Consider the following 21,569-nt stretch of genomic DNA (forward strand, 5'->3'; position numbering starts at 1 on the left):
ATTTTCAACTTATTTTTGTTGCAGCCTTTATACTACATGTTTATTTTTCAATGCATATATACTATCTAATTTAGACTAAAGAGGTGATTATAAGTTAGAATAATAGGCGATTTTGAAATGTAGCAAAATGAACAAAATTATTTACGAAAATATGACAAAAGTTTAAATTCTATTCATGATAATCACCCGTAGACACCTATTTTTTAAGTTTATTAGTGTTCATCATCGATGAAATCTGAAATTTTGTTATATTTTATAAATATTTTCAACAGTTCTGTAATTTATAAAATTTCTATAATGCTATATGATAATTAAAAAGAAACAATGATGACAATCTTGACCTTTTATATAATAGCTAGATATATGATCGTTGTTGTCAAAGACGGTGGTCGGAGGTTAACTAGTGAGGGATCTACTAGTGGTGACGGTAGAAGTTTTTTCATACAAATTAAGAAAGATTAGCTATTAAGCAGAATTTTATGTATGAAAAAGAATTAAATTTAATATAATATTTCTCCTTCAAGGTTGAAAGTTCTTTAAAAGTTGAAAGTTCGATCTATGGCTCTTACGATTTTTGTCGTAAAAAAAAAGTGAGTTATAATTTAATGTTTATGATTTGACAAAATCTTAATACATATAAATATAGTCTAATAAAATTCTAAAGAATAAAAGGTTATAACATTTTTACAAAAGAATAAAAGGTTATAACATTTTTACAAAAGAATAAAAGGAAATGGTAGTAAGAGAGAGGCATTGAATATCAAAGGAAGCAACTACGCCACGCCCAAAATTCCGCTGTTGAATTGGTATAGCAAAGTTCTAAGAACGTGCCACCCAAATACAAACCCAAACAATCTCCAACTGTCTACGCTTCACTTTACAGTTACATTCAAACTTCAAACTCGCCGGAAAAACCCCACCCACGAATCCGATCGACTCATTCTTCATCGGACCAAATTTTTTCACTCCTCAATCGAAATGGGTTCTGTTGATTTGGGTTTGTGCGGCCATGGTTGATCATTCCGGCGATTAAGATGAGTGGTTCTAAAGATTTGAGGAAATGGGGTTGTTGCAGTGTTAGGGATTGCTTTCGCTATGGACGCGGTTCCTGGGTCGGTGGGTACTGGTGCCAGTTTTTCTTTGAGATTGGGGCAGACTGCGTTCTCCTCTGCTTCGCTTCTTTTCATGTCGTTGGGTGTTGAGTTCTACAGCTATACCGCTTTCTGGTGATTGATTCTCTTCTCTCCTTTTGGGTTGATTGCTTTGATCCGAATGGTTTGTTTGCTTTTTTTTTTTTCTCTTTTATTCTGTGTTCTCTGGGGTTTTTGTTGAATGTTTGTTCTTCGATTTTTGTTCGCTCTGTTGTTTGGGGGTGTGGATGATTTCCAGAAGACGGGGTGATTGGATTTGAAAATTTGTGGAATTGAGTTTTGTTGGGATTTGGGTATATGTTCTTCTGATGGATGGATTGTGAAGAACTTGATATTTGTTCCTTTCTTGCCTAATTGGTGTCCAAATTGGAGGGTTACCATCCATATTTTAGTTGGGATATGTGAAGCTTTTGAATGTCCTGTTTCAGAAGAGGCTATAAAATATTAAATTTACATTCACTCGACTAGTTACCTCAAATGATGACATTTAGTATCAAATTAGATATCTCTTTTAATGATATAATATTAACTTACCTTCATCCATTAATTTAAGATCTGAGTTAATCGATTATTTAGATTTACCTTTGCTTAAAAAATTAAAAATGAAAAATAGTGTTAATGATGTAACATTGGATTTTACCTCCATTCTTAAATTTAAGCTTTTGGGTGAATGTTAATTTGAACACGTCCATTAAATAATGTATTGAACTGTCGGTGACTTAGTCTTGAACTGTGTGTTTATAGAGTTTTTTCTTCCAAAAAGAAAGTTTTAATTGCTTTCTGAACTTGATAACATCATTTTTGATATACGTGTCTCATAGGTCTATTTAGCTCTATATTATTTTATTCTAACAAGATCCAAATTAGTTCAATGGACATCTTATGTCAACTTTTTTTTTGTTAATTGAACTTTTTTAAGATTTAGTGACTAAGTAAACAAACTGGCTCTGAGTTTAATATTTATAATTACTTCCTTGTATAATTTAAAAGTATTTCCTTGTCATCTTGGCTAGAATGTTTTTTAGTTCAAAGAAAATTGAACCTTTCACTTCAACCAGAAGATGTTATGTTTTAATCATTATGCTCAAGTTAGCTTGTCCTTTTGTGGTGTTAGTTTGGCTTTTGTCGTGGTTTTCTTTTTGGTGATTGCATTTCTTTTCATGCATAGATGGTTTCCTACTTCATTTAATTTTTCTCCATCTGGCATGAGTTTCATATCCCATTTATTCTGTACAATTGAGATTCATTCATCTAACCATACAGCCTCTTAGGATTTGCTTCAAACATGGGTTATATGCAAATAACATCATTCAAGAATATTTGCATACCTTGTTACACAGATTTGTGAAATGTCCTGCCAAAACAACTGCAGCTTCTATACTTTACTTGAATGAAAGCCAATAAAGTTTAACAAATAACTCTGCACAAATGTTTACTAGCTTAACAAGACTAATCGAGTCAATTACTAAATAGTTTGTGTGCGATATTTACTATATGGGAGTATTCGGTTTAAATAATACAGTTGATGAGATTATCCAAACTCCCCCGTCTAAACAGTTTGTGTGCGATATTTACTACATGGGATGTTCCTTTTGATGTTTATATCTCACTTGATGAATTTCATTGCAGCTACCTTGTGACAGTGATGGGTTTGGTCATACCCTGGAGCTTCACTTTGGCATTGGTTGATGGCTACTCTGTTCTTGTAAAATGTCCTCTTCGACAGCCCGGAATACTCGCAATCATCGTCGTTGGAGATTGGGTAAGTAGATTACTTTTGGAATTGGATTGAACTTTCGGTTTTCGGATGCCTGAGTTTTTAGTTTCCAAAACATATGCATGGAGAACAGGTCCTGTCTCTTCTGACATTAGCCGCTGCTTGCTCGACAGCAAGCGTCGTGGATATTCTTCTTCACTTGGATGGTTCGTATTGCCCATCGAAGCTTTGTAGGAGATATCAAATATCTGCTGCCATGGCTTTCTTTTCATGGTTTTTGTCTTTTGCTTCTTCCCTTTTCAATCTTTGGTTACTTCCATCCTTATAATCTCCGGTCTTTTTTATTACTAATTTGCAGAAGTTTTTGTGTTTCTTTCTTTCTTTTTTTTTTTTTTTTTTTTTTTTATATTTTTAATTTTTAAGTCTAGCAAATGTTCAATATATATAGACTTTACACATTTTGTTTTGAAGTAGAAATTTGTACATTTATATTGTTAAAGTGAAATAAGAGTTTTCAATCTTCTTTAATTTGTAATTATTTTGACAGCCTTTTTTTATTAAAAAATTTATTAGTATTATTATTATTATTTTATTTATTCTCGTCTAACTTCAAGGAAAAATTGACAAAAGTAACACGTTTTCATTTTCAAAAGTAGCATATTTTTTTTAAATTCGTTTTTCTTGATCAATCTCAAGGAGATTTTGGTCAATCATGGCGAGATCGACCACCAAGATTTCCTAAAATATTAAAATTTTCCAACTTATGTGTAGACAAGATTTTACATTTTTTTAAATCTTTCCAAATCTTATTTAATTGTTTATTTTTCAAAACAATTATTCATATCTTCCTAAATCTTAACTAAAATTTGCTACTTGTTTTTAATAAATTTTTTTTAAAAGATAAAAAAATTTAAATAAGATGGGAAAAGATTTGAAAAATTGTAGAATATCGATCTAATTGTCTATGGGATGTACCGATTAAATCCAAAACAAAGGAAAACTTTAATATTTTAGGAAAATCTCAGAAAACTTAAGATATTTTAGAGAAATCTCGATGGTCAATCTTGTTCAAGACTGATAGAGAAAAACTAGTTTTAAAAAATGTGCTATTTTTATAACGAAACCATGTGCTATTTTTTTAATTTCTCAATTTCAAGGCAACCAAAATGATTAAAAGGATTATTCGTTTTATTTTTATTCTTTTTTAAGAATATGAGATCTTAATTATAAACATGACAAGAGTGTGTATATTTGCAAATGTATTGATTTATTAGTAAGAGAGAATGAACTTACATTTCAAAATCAATACACAAACAAAATACAATGAAATAAAAAGAGACCGCAACCAATCAAAAGAAAAAAAAAAACTCAAAGAAAAATGTCTCAAATCATTTGGATTATGAAGGAGAAGTCTCAAGTCGCTAAAATTTTCTAATTGAACAACTAATCACATCAAAGTACATAACGTAGCACTATGTATATGCATATACAACTCCTTATAGCCACACTAATTATTTATGCTAAAATGATCCATCCAATTAGGTTTAGTATTTCAACTAGAGATCTTATAGAAATACCTAACTCATCAAAACATATCATCTAAATAGTATCATTCTCTCAACTCAACTCAATTCTACCAATACATAACCCTAAAATATCAAACAAAGTGACTTCTAAGAATGTGAGTTACATGTCAGAGTAAAACCATATAAACTTCTAAAATAAATTGATGTATTAAATTGATTATGAATTTTATCAAATCACCAAGGAATAGGAGAGCCATTTGATACAAACTTATTGAATTGTTTTGTTTAGGTCTCACCTTCTTGCAAAGTTTAATGTCCGGCCCGTTGCTTAAACGAACCCTCCGGCCGATCGGAAACTCCACCGTTAACCTCCAATTTTCCTCTTCCTTTTTCTCATCCTCACCGCCCGCGGAACCTTCGCCGTCGACGAAACCCTCAATTTCCACTGTCGTTTCAGTTCTCACTCACCAACGCTCAAAATCACGCTGGCGATTCCTCAACTCCCTCTGTCCCAACGGCTTCGATCCCGGCGAGTTTTCCGATATCGTTCTCCAAATCAAGAACAATCCTCATCTAGCCCTCCGTTTCTTCCTCTGGACTCAGAACAAATCCCTCTGCAATCACAATCTCATTTCTTACTCGACCCTCATCCACATCCTTGCTCGCGGTCGACTCAGAACTCATGCCAAGGATGTTATTCAAACCGCCATTAGGGCTGCGGAGCTCGAAGATAGCGATAATTATTCTGAATCTGAGCGGTTCTCTTCTTCGAGGCCTTTGAAGCTTTTTGAAACCCTCGTCAAGACATATAAACGGTGTGGCTCTGCCCCCTTTGTGTTTGATTTATTGATTAAAGCTCTTCTGGATTCTAAAAAGCTCGATTCATCCATTGAAATTGTTAGAATGTTACGGTCTCGTGGGATTAGCCCACAAGTTAGTACGTTGAATTCGTTGATTTTGTTGGTGTCAAAATGCCAGGGGGCTAATGTAGCTTATGCAATTTTTACAGAGGTTTTTGGTTTAGATTGTGAAATAGAGAAAGAACATGTGAAATTGAAGGGTAGAGTTAGTCCTAATGTTCATACTTTTAACACATTAATGGACTGTTTTTATCAAGATGGGTTTGTAGGGAGGGTGAAGGAGATTTGGGATCAATTGGCTGATTCAAATTCAATTCCAAACAGCTATAGTTATAGTATCCTAATGGCAGTTTTATGTGAAGAGAAGAGAATGGGAGAAGCAGAGGAATTGTGGGAAGAAATGAAAATGAAGAAGTTGGAACTTGATGTTGTAGCTTACAATACAATAATTGGAGGATTTTGTAAAGCAGGAAATACTCAGAGAGCTGAAGAGTTCTATAGAGAAATGGAACTCAGTGGAATAGAGAGTACTTTCTCCACCCTTGAACATCTCATCAACGGCTATTGTGACACTGGAGATGTTGATTCTGCATTACTTGTGTACAAGGATATGCGTAGGAAACGGTTTAGTCTCAATGCGTCAACGCTTGAAGGACTTATTGAAGTGTTGTGTGCTGAGAGAAGGCTTTTAGAAGCTTTAGATGTTTTTGGTTTTGCCGTTGAAGACTCTAGCTTTTGTCCTACAATGGAAACTTTTGAAGTTCTGATAAATTGGTTGTGTCAAGAAGGGAAAATTGAAGGTGCATTTAAGCTTCAAGCGCAGATGGTAGGGAAAGGTTTTAAGCCAAATTTGAAGATTTATCAATCGTTTATCGATGCTTACATGAAAGAAGGAAATGCAGAAATGGTTGAGAAATTGGGGAAGGAAATGCATGAAATCCAGCTGAGTTGAGAAGGGAATTGTATCGCATTGTATCTCTCCATCTCCACAATGCAGCTGATCAAGAAGTTTCTATTGGCAAGAGAGGTGAGTTATACTTATTTAGGATAAATTCTTGAAGATGCATTTCTTGTATTATTATGATCATTATTTTTTATCTTAGGTTAGTTTGTAAAATCATTTATGTTCTTAGGACCAGTTAAAGGTAATCCAAATTTTGTTGTGGTTTCATGACATTTCTTCATGAATCTGAGAGTTAGGATTTGATTAATAAAGACCCTTAAAGATGGTGGGAGGAGCATGTGGAATCAAGCTCCAAACTTGAAAGCAACAAACTAGGAACTGAGCATAGTGTAGTAGTCTAAGAAGCACGCACACAAACATGAGCATGTTCATGAAACAAAATGGCCATAGGTCAATTTAAAAAAAAAAAAAATAGGACATAGACACATTGGTGATCCGCTCTTTATTAATATTGTTTTTTAAGGAAGTATATAAAGTAAACATAAAGTACTAAAAATGCACACACTAAGAAAACATAAAATGTCAACTAAATTAATAATTATAGGAGATGAAACAGTTAGGTTTTTAACTACAGTTTTTCTATGTTTATATTTTAGGGAAGAAGATGAACTTACCTCCTACAAAGTTGTAACATAGTGGGGGGGCCTAAACCTAGGTTCCTTTCATCCTTCTAGGGATAGGACTTATGAAAGGTTGGATCATAGGGGGAATCAAATGAGAGCTTGCAAAGTGTAGACTCTTTGGAGGACAAGATGGCCTCAGCCTCCGAGGCCGATGCGAGCTAGTTGGACCAAGTGGTCTAGTTGCCTCACACTCTCTTTAATGGTGCCTCTCTTGGATCTGTTTGCAACTCATTTAGTGTCCCTCATTTGGGCTTTCCTCGTAGGTCCAAAATTGTTCCAATCAAATGTGATGCAACCAAACAAATTTATTCTTTAAAGCAATTGAAAATTTGTGAGGTATTATTAGTTTATTACTTTTTCTTTTCTTGAAAATATTTTGTTTTCGAAAAGTATTTAAATTGAAAGGTAGGTAGAGAGGAGAGAGAGAGATTGGCAATTGATAGTTGTAAGAAAAGGAACCAAGAGTACTTAGATTCCAACATTTCTTTGTTGTGTACCAAAAATTCTCTAGAAAGACTGTATGTGGATTATGGGTTCTCAATTCTTGGATCACTTGTGTGAAATGTTCTTTCATATGTTCCTACCCAATGAAAAACAAAAAGTAGCTTCATTTTAATTTTCTCTTCAAACTTAAAAGATAAAAGCAACTTAGGTCTTAATGACATTAATAACGTGTAACAATTACCAATATAACCATTAAATTTAAAATATTATATAACAATATTTTTAAAAAGATACAAATATAGTAAAATATGTTAGAGTCATCAATGGTAAAAGTTTATCATGAACAGACAATATATTATAAATATTAGTCTATTTCTCGATAGAAATCTATTTTTGATAGAAGTCTATCGTAGATATATTTTATTGTATTTATAAATTTTTTGAATGTTGTTATACACTTGATTATTATTTTTAAAATTGTTATTCATTGCAATTACTCTAATAAACATTGGTCATAATGAGCTCCGTGTAATGGAAACATTCATCCTTGGAGATTGAAAGTTCAATTTACACTTCCGAAACTATTGTACTAAAAATTGGCATTGGTTTGTTTTTTTAATAACTTTTCACCTATTATTGGTAGGATAATTATTTTTCTTTTGATATTGTAACTGTATATTTTATTTAATTGTATTGATTGTTTTAATGGGTATAAATTTATATATTATACTTACTAAAACTCTATTTAATTTGTGGACCAATTTTAAGAAATTTGAAAGCTATAAAATTAAAGACACAGACCTTCAAGTGAATGAGTTTGTAATTTAATATACTGCACCCAGGAAACATGTATGCATCCCAAATCCTTTGTATGTTTTCTGTTGGCTGCTTCTTCTGTCTCACCTCATCTTTCGAGTTGACCTACGTAAGAGTACTAACACCAGTTTGGCGCCAAGTAAACCAAACTCCAATGTATAAGTTAGTACTATGTATATATGGTTTAGTTGTACTCCAATGTATAAGTTAGTACTATGTATATATGGTTTAGTTGTACAGAATTATTTTTTGAAATTTACCTACTCTTCTTTTGAGTTGTCAAATGAGGTTATTTATAATTCTCTTCTTCTCACACTTACCTATAGACTGTGGTTACGATAACACCGCTGATGTCATACTGATTGTGACCCCAAGGTTGAAGAAAATTAGGACCAAAACTCCGTTTAACTTTTTTCAATTAATATAATTCCTTTACCTCGATTGATCGGTCTAAAACTTGTGAGCCTGACTTTTCTCCTTTCAGACACACAATTCCCATAAACTTCGTTTATAATGTTCTTTAAAGAGAAAAAAAAGGGTAAATGAAACCAATAATGGCAGTGATTGTGGCAAATATATATATAATATATAACATAGCAAGTTGAATTGAGAACAAATTTGTGAACAATCCACCTCTCATCTTTTATCTTTATGTCAAATTTAAAACGACACTCATGTAATCATCGAATCAATTCTATCTTTAAAATATAATTTTAATTCCATAATATTTTCCTCTTTGATTATTTTTTTTTTAGAAAATAAATTGATTTTGGAATAAGAATTCCCTTTCCACCTCACTAATAATTTATTTTCTCTAATAATAAAGAATCTTTTTTTTTAAATAATCTTTTTTTTTAAAAAAATGATAATATCAAAAATAAGTTAGGAGGAAAAATATCGACAAAAATATGGTAGTTTGGATAAAGTCAAGTCGTAAATGGAGTCCACAACTTCAATGAGCTCAACTTCAGAAAGTCGTAAATGGGGTACGACTTTCCAGAAAGTCGTATATATATATTAAATAATGAAAAAAAAGGTGTGGTGTTCACGTGCGATCACATTGAAGTTGTGGATCCCGCTCAAACTACCCCATTTTTGTTAATGTTTTTTCTTCTACCATATTTTTTAGTTACTTTTAAAAAATACATTATTTAAAAAAAGATTCAATAGAAAAATATATATGATAAGCGTAAGCCACACAATTTTGTAATTTCATTGATTACTGTTAATTTTGATGCCTTATTCTTGATTCTACTTGTCTTTGTAAAAAGCAGAGATGTTCAATTATTCACATCAATTGATATTGCTACCATAATAGAATAATTTTCGTGACATTACATCTAAGTGGATAATGTTAAGTAATGTAATCTACTATAACTTTAATATTCCATCTTACCCATTTGAAATTTCTCAATATCTCATTATAAATTATCCTTTTATGATAGTGTCAAAAGCGTTTAATTTCGAAAGTAGGTCATTTGGATGAAAAAAAATTGAACTGTTTTGTTAACCACTTAAAATCGTTTTTGAAATATTTTCAAAATTCGACTTCAATGGCTTTTCTATTGGAAGAGTTTAAATAAAAATAACATTTTAAAATAAATTTATTTATGTCGATCTAAATAAGTGGTCATAACATTGACCAAGAGACTATAAGTTTTAATTTATACGTATAAATTCTAAAAAAAAAAACTTATAATTCTTTCCTTGGTTGTAATATTACCCTTAACCTTCCATAAGTGTTTTAAAACTATTTCAAGACTATCACGGAGTTAAAAGTCTTTAAAATTTTGAACGAAAATTGAAAAATGGAATTGCGTGGGAATGACTTATAAGAACAATTGGATTGTTGTTCGTTCTAGGTCATCGCCCCACCGCTCTAAATTTCAATTTTTAAATTTTTGTTTGAAATTTTAGGAGATTTATGTTTAATTTTGAATTCTTTACGAAAGTTTATGGACAATATCGTAACTTTTGAAGGAACGGAAAAACCAAAGGATAAAATGTAGATGTACCTCAAGCCCGAGAGTACATGGCAATTGCACAAAGTTAAATTCACACTAGTAGAAAAATGGCCTACGATGACAGTTAAATGTTGTCATTAAAAGCTTTCATGACAGTTTTTTAGAGTCATTGATGCGGCAGTCATGGAAAGTATTTCATGACAGTTGTAAAAAATTGTCACGAAAAGTGGTTTTTCATGACATAGAATAAATGTCACAAAAGAAACATTTTATGACAGATTATAACTGTCATTATTTAGTTACGATGACGGTTAATAACTATCACAATTTACATTTTATGATAGAGTGTAACTGTCATTATTTATCTTTTATGACAGTTAATAATTATCATTGTTCATATTTTATGACAGCTTATAACTGTCATAGTTTACTTTTTATGACGGAGGATAACTGTCATTGTTAATATTCTATTACTGATATTAAATGTCATTATTTATCATTTATGACACTTTTTAATTGTCATCATTTTACAATCCTCTTTCTTATTGAATCTTGTATTTCTTGTCGCCCTGCCATTACACATACTATTACAGACTAATACAATCACATATAGAAAAAACAATGAACGCTTTTATAGGCCCAACACACTTTGTAATATTGCTTTAATTGTTGGTACAAATGTGTTTCAAAGTATTTAAATAACTACATTTAAACAAAAAAAAAATTCCTACCAAACCTACAAAAAAGCCTATACATTAATGAATTGGCGTAAATATGGCTTCATTGCTCCAATAGATTGTGGCAAAACCTAATAAGATAAGAAAAGGAAAAAAAATGATTCAACAAGACAACACATTCACCCACATAAACACATCACATTCACTTCATGATAAACAACCCACTTCAAACAACATAGAGCACATACACACTTCAAGAATAATAACTTCTAAGCTTAGTTAAATTCATCCCACAAACTAAGATAAATTACATACACACTTCAACAACACTTCATGATCAACAAAACACTTTAACAACACTTCATAAACAACAACACACTTCAACAACACACTTGAAGAATACATAATCGCAAACACCAAATTCAGCCTACATACTTAACAAAACTCAAAGCTAAAACACCTACAAGCATATCAATGGCTAAAAGTAAGAAAATTGATCAAACGATGCACTAGCACAAAGTACAAAAGGAGAGAAAACCAACCTTTTGAATGAAAATGGATTATGAAGTGCTGGGATTTGAAGTAGAAGGCTGAGAACAACTTTTAGCATCTGACAAGTAAAACAGAGTGTCTCATCTTAGCAAAAAGTGTATTCAAGTTACATACACTAAATTAATGGAGTTAATTTGATGAACTTCAAAAAATGCATTTTAATAATTTTGAAATTGTACGCTAAACTCTATTTTTATATTAAGAGTCTAAACTTGCTTAATAATCAGTGAAGTAACAACATGCGAGATTTAAGCAAGAGAATGGAGAAGTACACAGAAAATGAATAACCTTTCCAACTGACATGCATGCAATGAAAATGAGGGCATAGTAGCTGAAAAGAAACCAAATAAGGAAACCCCATTTCTGTCCCTCTTCAGGCAACTGCTTGCATCAACAAGACAAACTAAATACTCAAAGCTTGTAAATTGATGATTTGGCTAATGTTAACTAACGGATAATATAACTACACAGTCTTTAGCATCTCTAAACCACAGGGTACCAATAACAGTCCACGCACATAGAAACGGGTAGTGCAATAGAGACAAGATAGAAAGAACCACGACTCTTCCACAAACCCAAGCATACCGCTGTTGCCATCTAAAATCTCTAACGAAATTTAAATTCAACAGTAAGAATAAGACACCCCTTAAGAATCTAAAATATACTATAAATAGAAGAATTAAGTAGTGCCTCTTCCACAAGTGCATTATATAGAGAGATAAAAGGAGAAAGCCTTAAAATCCCATTCAAGCTGAAAATGCATTATCTATGAACAACAAAAGGTGAAAAGAAAACACAGAGGTATAATCAACCTGAATGAAGAAAATGGTACACATAGCCATCAAAAGCAATCGATCATATACAATCATTCCAACGCTGGAAAAGCTCAAGTAAAAAACACAAGTAGGGGGTTAAAGTAAATCAAGAAAGAGGTAACATAAACAAGAAACAAGACTTTCTAGTTGAACAATATGATCTCAGAAGGAATGCAAGAGAAGACTCACGAAATCCAATTACAATTTTTAGTGACTTTTCAAAGAAAATATAACCGTGGTAAAGTAATACTCATTCTATTTAAACAATGATCAAATTTAAATGTCCATCTATCCAAGTTGAGAAGTTAGAAGGTCGGCAATTGCAAAACCTGTTTATGATTGCCAGTGTTACACACAATTCAAACAAACTAAGCCTCATACGGTATAACAATGGCATATACTTTATGGCATAAACTTCAAATAAAGTAAACTTGAAGTACTACGCCAAAAAGATTCTATTCATTATTTCTCTCCTTTTTTAAGATTAAAAAACACTTTCATTGAGAACAATGAAATAGGAAGAGTTAGGTAACATAAAAAAGACAGTCCGTATACCCTTTCGACATTGGGGAACACTAAGGGCAAAATAATAATAACAATAAAATAAAAACCCAAAACATTTCACATCTTGTTGGCTTAATGGGGCAGCAGTTAGCTCATGAAGAAAACATTTCACATCTACGATTGTTCAAGCCATTAGATAGTGAGAAGAAAGGAAGAAAAAATAAAAATAACATTAAAGTTAATGGTAGTTAAAAAGCCTAGTTATTAGAGATTAACTTGAAGGAAGAGTATAAATGCTTAGAGTAAGAAATGTGGATGGTCTAAACCCATCTTTAATGACGTTCCTACCATAAATTATCGAGATCCTGTTTTTTTTCATCATCAAAACTCTCCACAGAATAAACAGAGAGCCAATATTCCAACAAAGACTTCATGAAATCTCTGGTAGGTTAGCTTCTTCGCCATACTACGACTTGTGTGGCTAGAAAAAGAAATGAGAAGAAGTACAAGAACAATCGTAAAGCAAGCTCATGAGCTGATGTTTAGGAATTGGGGTATTTTAACACTTCGCTTTACTCTTAATTTAAATATAAACGTAAGTATCCTCTACTTTTAATTCCTAAAAGCTGAAGTACCAAACAAGATAAAACAAAGTGGACAATTACAAAAAAAACTTCATAACCAAAGCCCATAAAGAAATATGGAACCTAAGAAGGGACCAAACATCGTAAGGAATTCTACCTAGTGTCACAGAAAAGGAAAAACCAAAATAACAAAGGAGGTGTAGGACACTTTTACCATAAAGAATCAAATCTCACATTACTACTTCCATGATTAGTTTGATAAAAAGGTCACTTTAAAAAGTATCATTACTAAATTTAATATTAACAAGTCATGACCTAAGATTCATGTATTATTATTCAATCTTCTTAGAAATTATGATTGACGCATCTTCCATGGAAAGCTAAGCTACAAGATAGCCAGCCAGTGAAATCATTTATAACCTTATAACGAAACTCTGAAATGAAAAAACACGATGTGCCAACTACCAATTCAAATTAAGATGGTTACACACACCAAGTGCCTTATATTAACAATCTCACATGTCTATTACTGACAAGAATGGCATTGCGACTAACAGAACTCGACACAGACATGCTATTAATCGAAGTAGTTGTAGAAGCTGATGTTGAAGAAGATGAAGTATCTAATTGATCATTTTTTTTGAAATTAACAACAACCCACACATAGACATTGAAATCCATCAAACTCGAAAGATAAAATCATATAAAAATAAGAGAAAAAAGGGAGAAAATAAAAAATAAATTCAAGAGTCAGTAAATGAAACTGCGAGCGACGAAGAACCTGTGTAGACGAAACAGAACCTACGCAGACGGAAGAGGTGGCTTCTGAACGGCGGTGGCTGCTTGCGAGCGATGACGAACCTAAACAGACGGAACAGAACGCGTGACGGTGGCTTGCGAGCGACCACGAACAGAACGTGCAACCACGAGTAACGAGCGACGATGAACACGAGCAACGACAAAACGACACGCAGACAGAAAAGGCGGTGACGGCTTGCGAGCGACGATGAACACCACGTAGACGAAAGAGACGATGTCGAACAAGTTAGGGCTTTTTAGGTTACCGTGCGGCAGGCAGAAGATTGGGGGAGAAGGAGAAATTTGGGGGGGGAAAAGTTAAATTAAAAGTTAGGGCTTTTTTATTAATAAGAAAGGAGATAAAAAAAATATATAATTAATAAATTATTTTATTATTTATATTCAATGACAGTTAAAATTTTTCATAGATTTATGACAGTTAAAAACTGTCATAAATTCTTTAAATCCGAAAAATTCCGCCTTTTCCTGCCAAAAACGCGCATTTTGACCTTTTATGACAGTTTTTTCTTCCCTCTTTTTAATTTTGGATGAAATGAACTGTCATAGTAGATACCTTTTCTTGTAGTTTCACCTTTATCTTAATTCCAAAAATTTCAACATATCATAGAAGATAATTAGACATGCCGACCATGATGCAACCTGTAGAAATGATAGAGGTTAAGAATGTTGGGATTTATATTCTTAAATGTCGCCATTTGTAAATTTGTATTTTTGTAAACAAATTTGATGTATAGACAGAGTCTTAATAATTATTTCACAAGTAAGTATAGTGTTATATTATTTCTTTGCATAACTCAAGTATAAACTATAATCTAATGTAATTTCATGTAACTTGAATAATATATATGGTCGACATGTAAGTGGATCATGATCAAGTAATAATCTAATGGTCTATAGAATATGGATAAAGTTAGATACTTTATCTTGACAACACTATAATTGATATGACCCGCTTTGTAAATGTACAAAAAGTGGTAAGTATTACAAATATGCAAATCGTTTGCAACGCCCCAAATTAAGGTAATTTAATTTTAATTATCTTAAGTTTGAAAAATTTTGGGTGTAATTTTCTTTCATTTGTTGGAATATTTAATTTGTGGAGATTGGAATTTATTAGATATTTTAGAAAATATCTAATTGTTTAAAGTTGAAATTTCGATTATGGTTGTTGTTTTAAGAAATTGGGATTTAAGAGAAATTTGATTAATTACATGTGATTATTAATTAATTAAATTTGAAGTTGAAATAATTATATTATATAGATAATATAATTATGTAAGGGTATTTGTTTTGGGAAAGATTAAAGTGATTGATTGGAGAGAAAGACGGAGATTTGAGTTTAAAAAGTAGATTTGAGGGATTTAAATGAAGAGAGAGGGAGTTGTTTTATTGGAAATAAAATAAGGAAAGGATAAAAGAAAATTAATATTAATATTAATATTAATATTAATATTAATAATAATAATAATAATAATATTATTATTATTATTATTATTTTATTAAATGGCTCTTGGGAAGCGTGAGAGGTTACTATTCATCATCTTCTTCAAGCAAACCCTATAAAAAAAAACCCTAATCTCAATTTCCATCAACCCGCCGCCGTCGTCGCCATCCATCTCCAGTCGTCGACCGTCGTTTGAGTTGCCGTCAAGATCCGTGAGTCTTCAGCCACAAACACTCGAGTGTCTCCGTCTCTGTCTTCGTCATCCGTGAATCACCGTCGACGACGTCCGGTCTGTCCATCGATCGTTGCAAGAAGCACCAAGCCAACTGCCAACCCCTGAATCGCACTCTCCTCCGCGTTTCGTCACACACGCCATTGACCATTATCAAACGACAGTTGAGCCACGTAAGCCTCGCGTCTGTCTGTCGTCGACAATCTCCATTCGTTCGTCGTCATTTTTTTTTGTTTTATCTTCTCCATCAACGAATCGTCAACAACCGCAGATCTCAGTCGACCCGTCAGCGAGCCGTCCTCCAACCGTTCGGGTCGTGCATGCGTGTGCAAGTTTCACCCCAGCCGCCTGAGCCGTGTGTGCGTGTGCAAGTCGTGCCCCCAACCATTGAGCTGCTTCCAGCCTTAACCCAAGCCAAGTCGAGCCGCTAGCCATTTTTTAGCCGCCAAGCCTATTTTGGCCTTTTCACCTATATTTTTGGTAAGTTTGATTTGGCTTTTGGTTAATACCCAAGAAAGAATTAGTTGGACCTTAAATAATTTAATTTTGGATTAAATTGAATTATTTTTCTTAAAGGATTAGAAGTGAGCTCCTAAGTTAAGGTTGAGTTGGATCCAACATCAACTTTGGGTAAGTTGAATTAACTAGATTTTTGGATCCTAAATTAACTGCAAATTATCATCTTAGTATATTTCATCCTTATTGTTTAGGATTTTGGGAAATTGTATTGGGTAGCGCTATGAGAATAGGTTTTAGCAATTATGGCACATACTTTTTAAATTTTGCAAATATGACAAATTTTAATTTTTAAAATATTTTGGAGATATATTTTACTTTAAAATTTTTATTATTCCCAAACTGCCTCTACATACTTTCCTCTTTATTGATCATCTCTCTTTGATGTTTCATCTTCCATTTTCTCTTCTTCTTTTTTGTAAACCTCTATATCATATTTTTATTCATAAGAAAAAATGTTTGTTTTTTCTCAAACACTATTTTTCGATTGGTTTTTTGTAGGTTCTTTCAAAAAAAAAAAACTATCGTTTGTTCAATCTCCATTTTCGGCATCTTTATCTTCTTCTTCTTTTATTTTTCATCATTTTTTATCCAGATTTTCGATAATCATTTTTTGTTAAATCTAAGTTCTTTCTTCAAACTTCTTTCAAATGGTTGCTTTCAAACACGACAACATTCTCACTTTTTAAAATACATTCCATCTTAAATATTTTATTATTCTCAGACTACTGTTCAATAACTTATTTCTTCTCCTATTTTTAATGTCCTAATCCTCTCATATTTCTTCTCCCACTTTTTAAGGCCCCAATCATTATTTTTCTCACACTTTGTATCAATTTTGTATATTAGTGTTGTGATATACTTATATTATATGTATTAGTTGGTTGATATACTTACTACATGATTTTCATTTTTTTTTCAAATTTTATGCAATTCAATGTAGTATTATTAAGTATATGAATGATGTAACTTAGTATAGCAAACATATAATATGTATCAAAATGTACTAGTGAAGTATATTAAGTGTATAATCAAAATCTCAAGTGTATCAAGTGTATTTTAACCAATCAAACGTATCGGTAGATATAGAAAATATACCAACAGTACATCAAGGGTATCAAACATATGAACTGCATCAAGTGTATTAAACCTGTCGAGTATATCGGTGAAAGTATAAAATGTTTATCAGTAGTGTATTAAGTGTATCAAACTTATTAAGTGTATTAAACCTAATCAAGTGTATCGATAATGTAATATATCATGCTTAGTGCATAAAGTGTCCTTAATTGATTAGGTATGTTTTCAAAGTTTAACAAATGTATCAACAACATATCAAGTGTATCAAACCAATGATGTGTATCAAGTGTTATTTAATTCATCAAGTGTATTAGCAAAACATAACAAGTGTATCAAAAAAGCATAACAAGTATATCAACAACACATCGAGTGTATCAACCATGCATCGAGTGTATCAACCACACATCGAGTGTAACAACCACATATCAAGTGATGCGTGAAAATGTTGATAATTCTAGTGGGTAGATTTGTAATTTTTCATTTTTCAAATGTGGGTTAGGCTTGAATTTTGCAATTTTTGCAAATTTAAAAGTAGTGTACTATAGACCTAATTTGTCAAACTAATTTTGCTAAAAATGCAAAAGCCCCTAGGATTTTCTGGGAAGCTTGATTTTGCTGTCATGAGTGTATTTCTGTGAATTAAGCTAACCTTAGGTAAGAGATTTTACTACTAGACCGCATGTATTTATGGTTATGCATTGATGATTGCTAAAATGCATAACTCGATGCTATTGATGATGACTAACATTATATTGATGATTGATGATGATGATTGATATTATGTTTATAACTAATTTATGTTGATGATGATGACTGATTTATGTTGATGATGATGCATGATATATTAATCACATGATTAAGGACATTAAGATTAATACTCAGACCATGTTTATGATGTTATGATGTGTTACATGCTATGGATAGGGTGCTCTAATAACTTTGTCTATTAGAGTCGTACCCACATGGGTGTTTCTCGGGATCACCACCTTTTTATGACTCGTAGTCCGATGGGACCACCAATCCAGTATGAGATGATATGTTTATGAGTGACTTGATAGGGTCACTCACAGCCCGATTGTCTTAGTATTTCTTTAGAGATTTACTAAAGACTAGTTTGTCATAGGTGTTCCTTTGGGTTCAAAGAATACTAGAGATGTTCCTACGGGATCACAGATTGCACGTGATCGGGAACGTGCCAGTTATGGATACCACTTTATAGAACTCTAATAAAAATTTAACAGCTATCTAGCGGGACTAGTAGTAGGTCCCTTACTGAGTATATTTTTATACTCACTCTCTTAAGTTTAATTTTCAGGCAGAGGTAGAGGTAAGAGCAAAGGAAAGCTAGTGAATGACAAGAAGTGATCGTGGCATGCCATAGGGAACGTTTTTGCTTTCGCCGTTATGATTTTAGTTTGATTTTAGTATTTTTGGTACTTTCATTATTACTCTTTAAAACTAGATAGGGCCTGAACTAGGATTTTGTTATTTTGAGATTTATTTCTAATTATTTATTTATTTATGATTTTGGATGAGAATTTGAAGTTTTGATCATGAATTTTTGTTTTACCTTCCAAATTAATTTAACAAATTTTATTTTCCTTTAAATATTAACGAGCTCAGCTTAGTATAAAAAGTTGGGTCGTTACATTGTTCATGTATGGCATATAAGTCATGGTAACCTATGCAATGAGTTTATACGAGACTAGAATGCAAAATATGTAATCTTTTGTTAACAAACCATTTAACTGTAGAGATAAATATTTAAAATAATAACCATACAACTCTTTCTAAATCTTGAGTTTGTTATGAACTCCTATTCGTAAAGGTTGTCTCTTTTATTTTTATGGGTGGGAGTGACCTTAGTTTCCGACTTAATATGTCTACCACTTTGGGAACAATACTAAGTAAGAAGCTAGGAACACAACACCACAAGTAGAAATTCACTCTTTTTCGCTTTTAGGAAAAGTAGATAGGGTGTTCCCTTACGTGGTGATTCTGAGACTTGAACAATGAGGCATCACCCTCTCGCTGGCCTAAGAGGGACTTTGTTTATGGTAGGATCATAACCTTTGTTCATTATAAGGTCAGTAGTACTCAAGAAGCAAGAAAAGTAATTGTAGGGGTAAAACAACAATTTGACCTAGTTGTAGTTACGAACAACAGGTGAAGGATTGACTTACAGAATATGATCAAATCAATGAACATAAAAGTATTCTAGGATTCTTAAGTGCAATTATGGATCTTCGATTAAAGAGTATAATAAATTAATCTTGTATCATTAGAACTCAAAGCTATAAGTCTATTATGTCCCTTTGTTGACTCATAACAAAGGTACATGGTTTTAAGTGTTAAAATTAGTTATTAAGAGAGTTTATTTGTATATAATACAATTAAAGTAATGTACAAATACATTAGAATATAAAGTTTAATTTAAATTAGATTCGAATTTACACTTTGTAGTATAAGAATATTAATATTTGAATAAGACTCAAGTATTAAGTTAATATGAATTGGATTCGTATTAAAACTATATGCTATGAGAGTGTGATTCAAATATACATCTTTGATTTGATATACAAATTAATTAAACTTATTAATTGAATAATAAATTTAATAAAACGAACTTTCCTGCAACCGCAAGGATGAAGGTTAGTTTTTAAAGAGAGACGAGATCTTACTCTGAAAAAAAAAATGCACTAAAAAGATTTCTTCGGGTCTCTCTCAAATTTATTGTGTTTTGTTCATTGCAATAACAAACGCTGAATCTCCTAATATCTAACAAGGATGTCGCAATCCTCCTTGTACCAAAAGAATTGCAAAGAAGACTTTCTGATATGTGTGGGTTAATTTTGGAAGACCGGGGAGAGGTTTGCAAGAAGAGGTATGTGTTCTTCCCTTTAGTTATTCTTATAAGAAAGCATGGTTTCATTACTTTTATTTGTTCTGTTCTGTAATATATATTCCCTGTAACGAATTAAATTGGGCAAAGGACGATCAAACTCTTCCACCATGAGATTCAATCCCTTTAGCAAAATAATAAAGATTGGTCAAAGCATGCTCTAAAATTAATTAAGATGGATAATCAATTTGGACAAGTAAAGTTGTGTAGAAAGTGCTGAAAGATTCAACAATAGAAAAAGCATTTGTGAGAGTAGAGTGGTAGCAATCGACACATTTGAGAAGTGTTGTAATTAAGTTTGGCTCATTAGTCCAATATTCTCTTATGGACTTGCATCATATAGGGAATGAGGATCAACTGTCAACAAATTACTTGATATATTTAAAGTTTCAATCTAGGTTACATAGACATACGACGTAATATAAGATATACTGTCATATGATGTTATATTGATTTTATATTATTGTCGAAACTAGTGAAAACCAAAATATTGAAAGGAGAGAGAACTCCTCAAATCGACCAAAATTGATTTCAATTTGAGTTGAAGATGACTTGTTTGTCAAATAAGGATGATTGATTTTTTTTTTTTCATTTGTTTCAAGTTTTGTTGTGAGTAACCGAAAATAATCAACGTGACCAGTAATAGTTATAATATAAATATCAAAATTATGAAAAATGGAGATTGACTTAATAGTATTGAAAGATTGTGAGTTCAATCCTTAACCCAAAAAATTATATTAAAAGAAATATATAAAGCCATGAGTTGGTCAAGTTGGCTTAGATATATGTTGGTATCTTTAAGGGAACATAAAAGATGCGAGGACTGTGAAGTTCATTTATATATAGTCCCCTTTCCCATCAGTTTTTTCGACGTAGTTCATAATATTAATAGTAATTGACTAGAAGTGAAACAAATGAAGTTAAAAGCCAAAACACATCAAAAGCCGCGCGAAATAAACCAACAAACTAATAAACAAAGTATTCAACCAAAATCCAAAACAGTCGTTTAATATTAAGGTATATAAACTATGACTTTGCATAATTCAACTCTTGGAAATTGCCTAATATTCCCATCAGATTCGTGCCTTATCTTACAATTTAACAAAGCCATATCTATAATCAACACTCTAAAGTCAGCAATCTTCATATATATATATATATATATATAAACAAAAATCGGTTATTAATCTTGATTGCATCACAAAAAAGAATAGATACATCAAAATCTATAAATTTTAGTTGGAAAAAATTAGTACATATTCCTTTGGTGGGTACGATCAAAATATGCTTTGTGGGTATCAATGATTGTGCCTTCTTCACATTTGGGATTAATTCCCTTCCAATGCCTTATAATTTACCATCTTCTGAAAGCATACAATTCC

At 32.0% G+C, this 21,569-nt stretch overlaps 2 protein-coding genes and 1 long non-coding RNA gene across 5 annotated transcripts; 2 read left to right on the forward strand and 1 right to left on the reverse strand.

Moving 5' to 3' along the window:
- The first annotated feature begins 714 nt into the window (after positions 1 to 714).
- On the forward strand, positions 715 to 3,403 carry LOC103498442 (CASP-like protein 5C1). Its single transcript, XM_008461046.3, has 3 exons — positions 715 to 1,226; positions 2,781 to 2,913; positions 3,002 to 3,403. Exons 1-3 carry the CDS (start codon positions 1,096 to 1,098, stop codon positions 3,194 to 3,196), a joined length of 459 nt encoding a protein of 152 aa, XP_008459268.1. The 5' UTR covers positions 715 to 1,095; the 3' UTR covers positions 3,197 to 3,403.
- Positions 3,404 to 4,544: 1,141 nt separating this feature from the next.
- Positions 4,545 to 8,380, forward strand: LOC103498439 (pentatricopeptide repeat-containing protein At2g15980). 3 transcript variants are annotated; one of them, XM_051079392.1, is made up of 2 exons: positions 4,545 to 6,281; positions 8,128 to 8,380. In XM_051079392.1, the coding sequence occupies exon 1, from the start codon at positions 4,707 to 4,709 to the stop codon at positions 6,204 to 6,206; it is 1,500 nt and encodes a 499-aa protein (XP_050935349.1). In that variant the 5' UTR covers positions 4,545 to 4,706; the 3' UTR covers positions 6,207 to 6,281; positions 8,128 to 8,380. The 3 variants fall into 3 exon arrangements, with proteins under 3 accessions (XP_050935349.1, XP_008459266.2, XP_050935348.1); XM_008461044.3 differs by lacking the exon at positions 8,128 to 8,380 and adding an exon at positions 6,815 to 7,191 and having other exon boundaries at positions 4,707 to 6,281; XM_051079391.1 differs by lacking the exon at positions 8,128 to 8,380 and adding an exon at positions 6,893 to 7,191 and having other exon boundaries at positions 4,707 to 6,281.
- LOC127144007 (uncharacterized) lies at positions 6,728 to 8,221 on the reverse strand. The gene is made up of 2 exons (XR_007815501.1): positions 8,087 to 8,221; positions 6,728 to 7,421 (listed from the first exon to the last, which is right to left on the reverse strand). It is a non-coding gene; the product is annotated as an uncharacterized LOC127144007 (long non-coding RNA).
- Positions 8,381 to 21,569: the final 13,189 nt, after the last annotated feature.

The sequence above is a fragment of the Cucumis melo genome, chromosome 11, assembly GCF_025177605.1.
Source record: "Cucumis melo cultivar AY chromosome 11, USDA_Cmelo_AY_1.0, whole genome shotgun sequence".
NCBI lineage: Eukaryota > Viridiplantae > Streptophyta > Magnoliopsida > Cucurbitales > Cucurbitaceae > Cucumis > Cucumis melo.

What these genes read in the sequence shown, in the direction of transcription:
- LOC103498442 (XM_008461046.3), top strand. Translation starts at nt 1,096, where the DNA reads ATGGACGCGGTTCCTGGGTCGGTGGGTACTGGTGCCAGTTTTTCTTTG. An exon ending in TACAGCTATACCGCTTTCTG is followed by an intron (nt 1,227 to 2,780) that starts GTGATTGATTCT and finishes ATTTCATTGCAG; the next exon opens with CTACCTTGTGACAGTGATGG. An exon ending in TCATCGTCGTTGGAGATTGG is followed by an intron (nt 2,914 to 3,001) that starts GTAAGTAGATTA and finishes CATGGAGAACAG; the next exon opens with GTCCTGTCTCTTCTGACATT.
- LOC103498439 (XM_051079392.1), top strand. Translation starts at nt 4,707, where the DNA reads ATGTCCGGCCCGTTGCTTAAACGAACCCTCCGGCCGATCGGAAACTCC.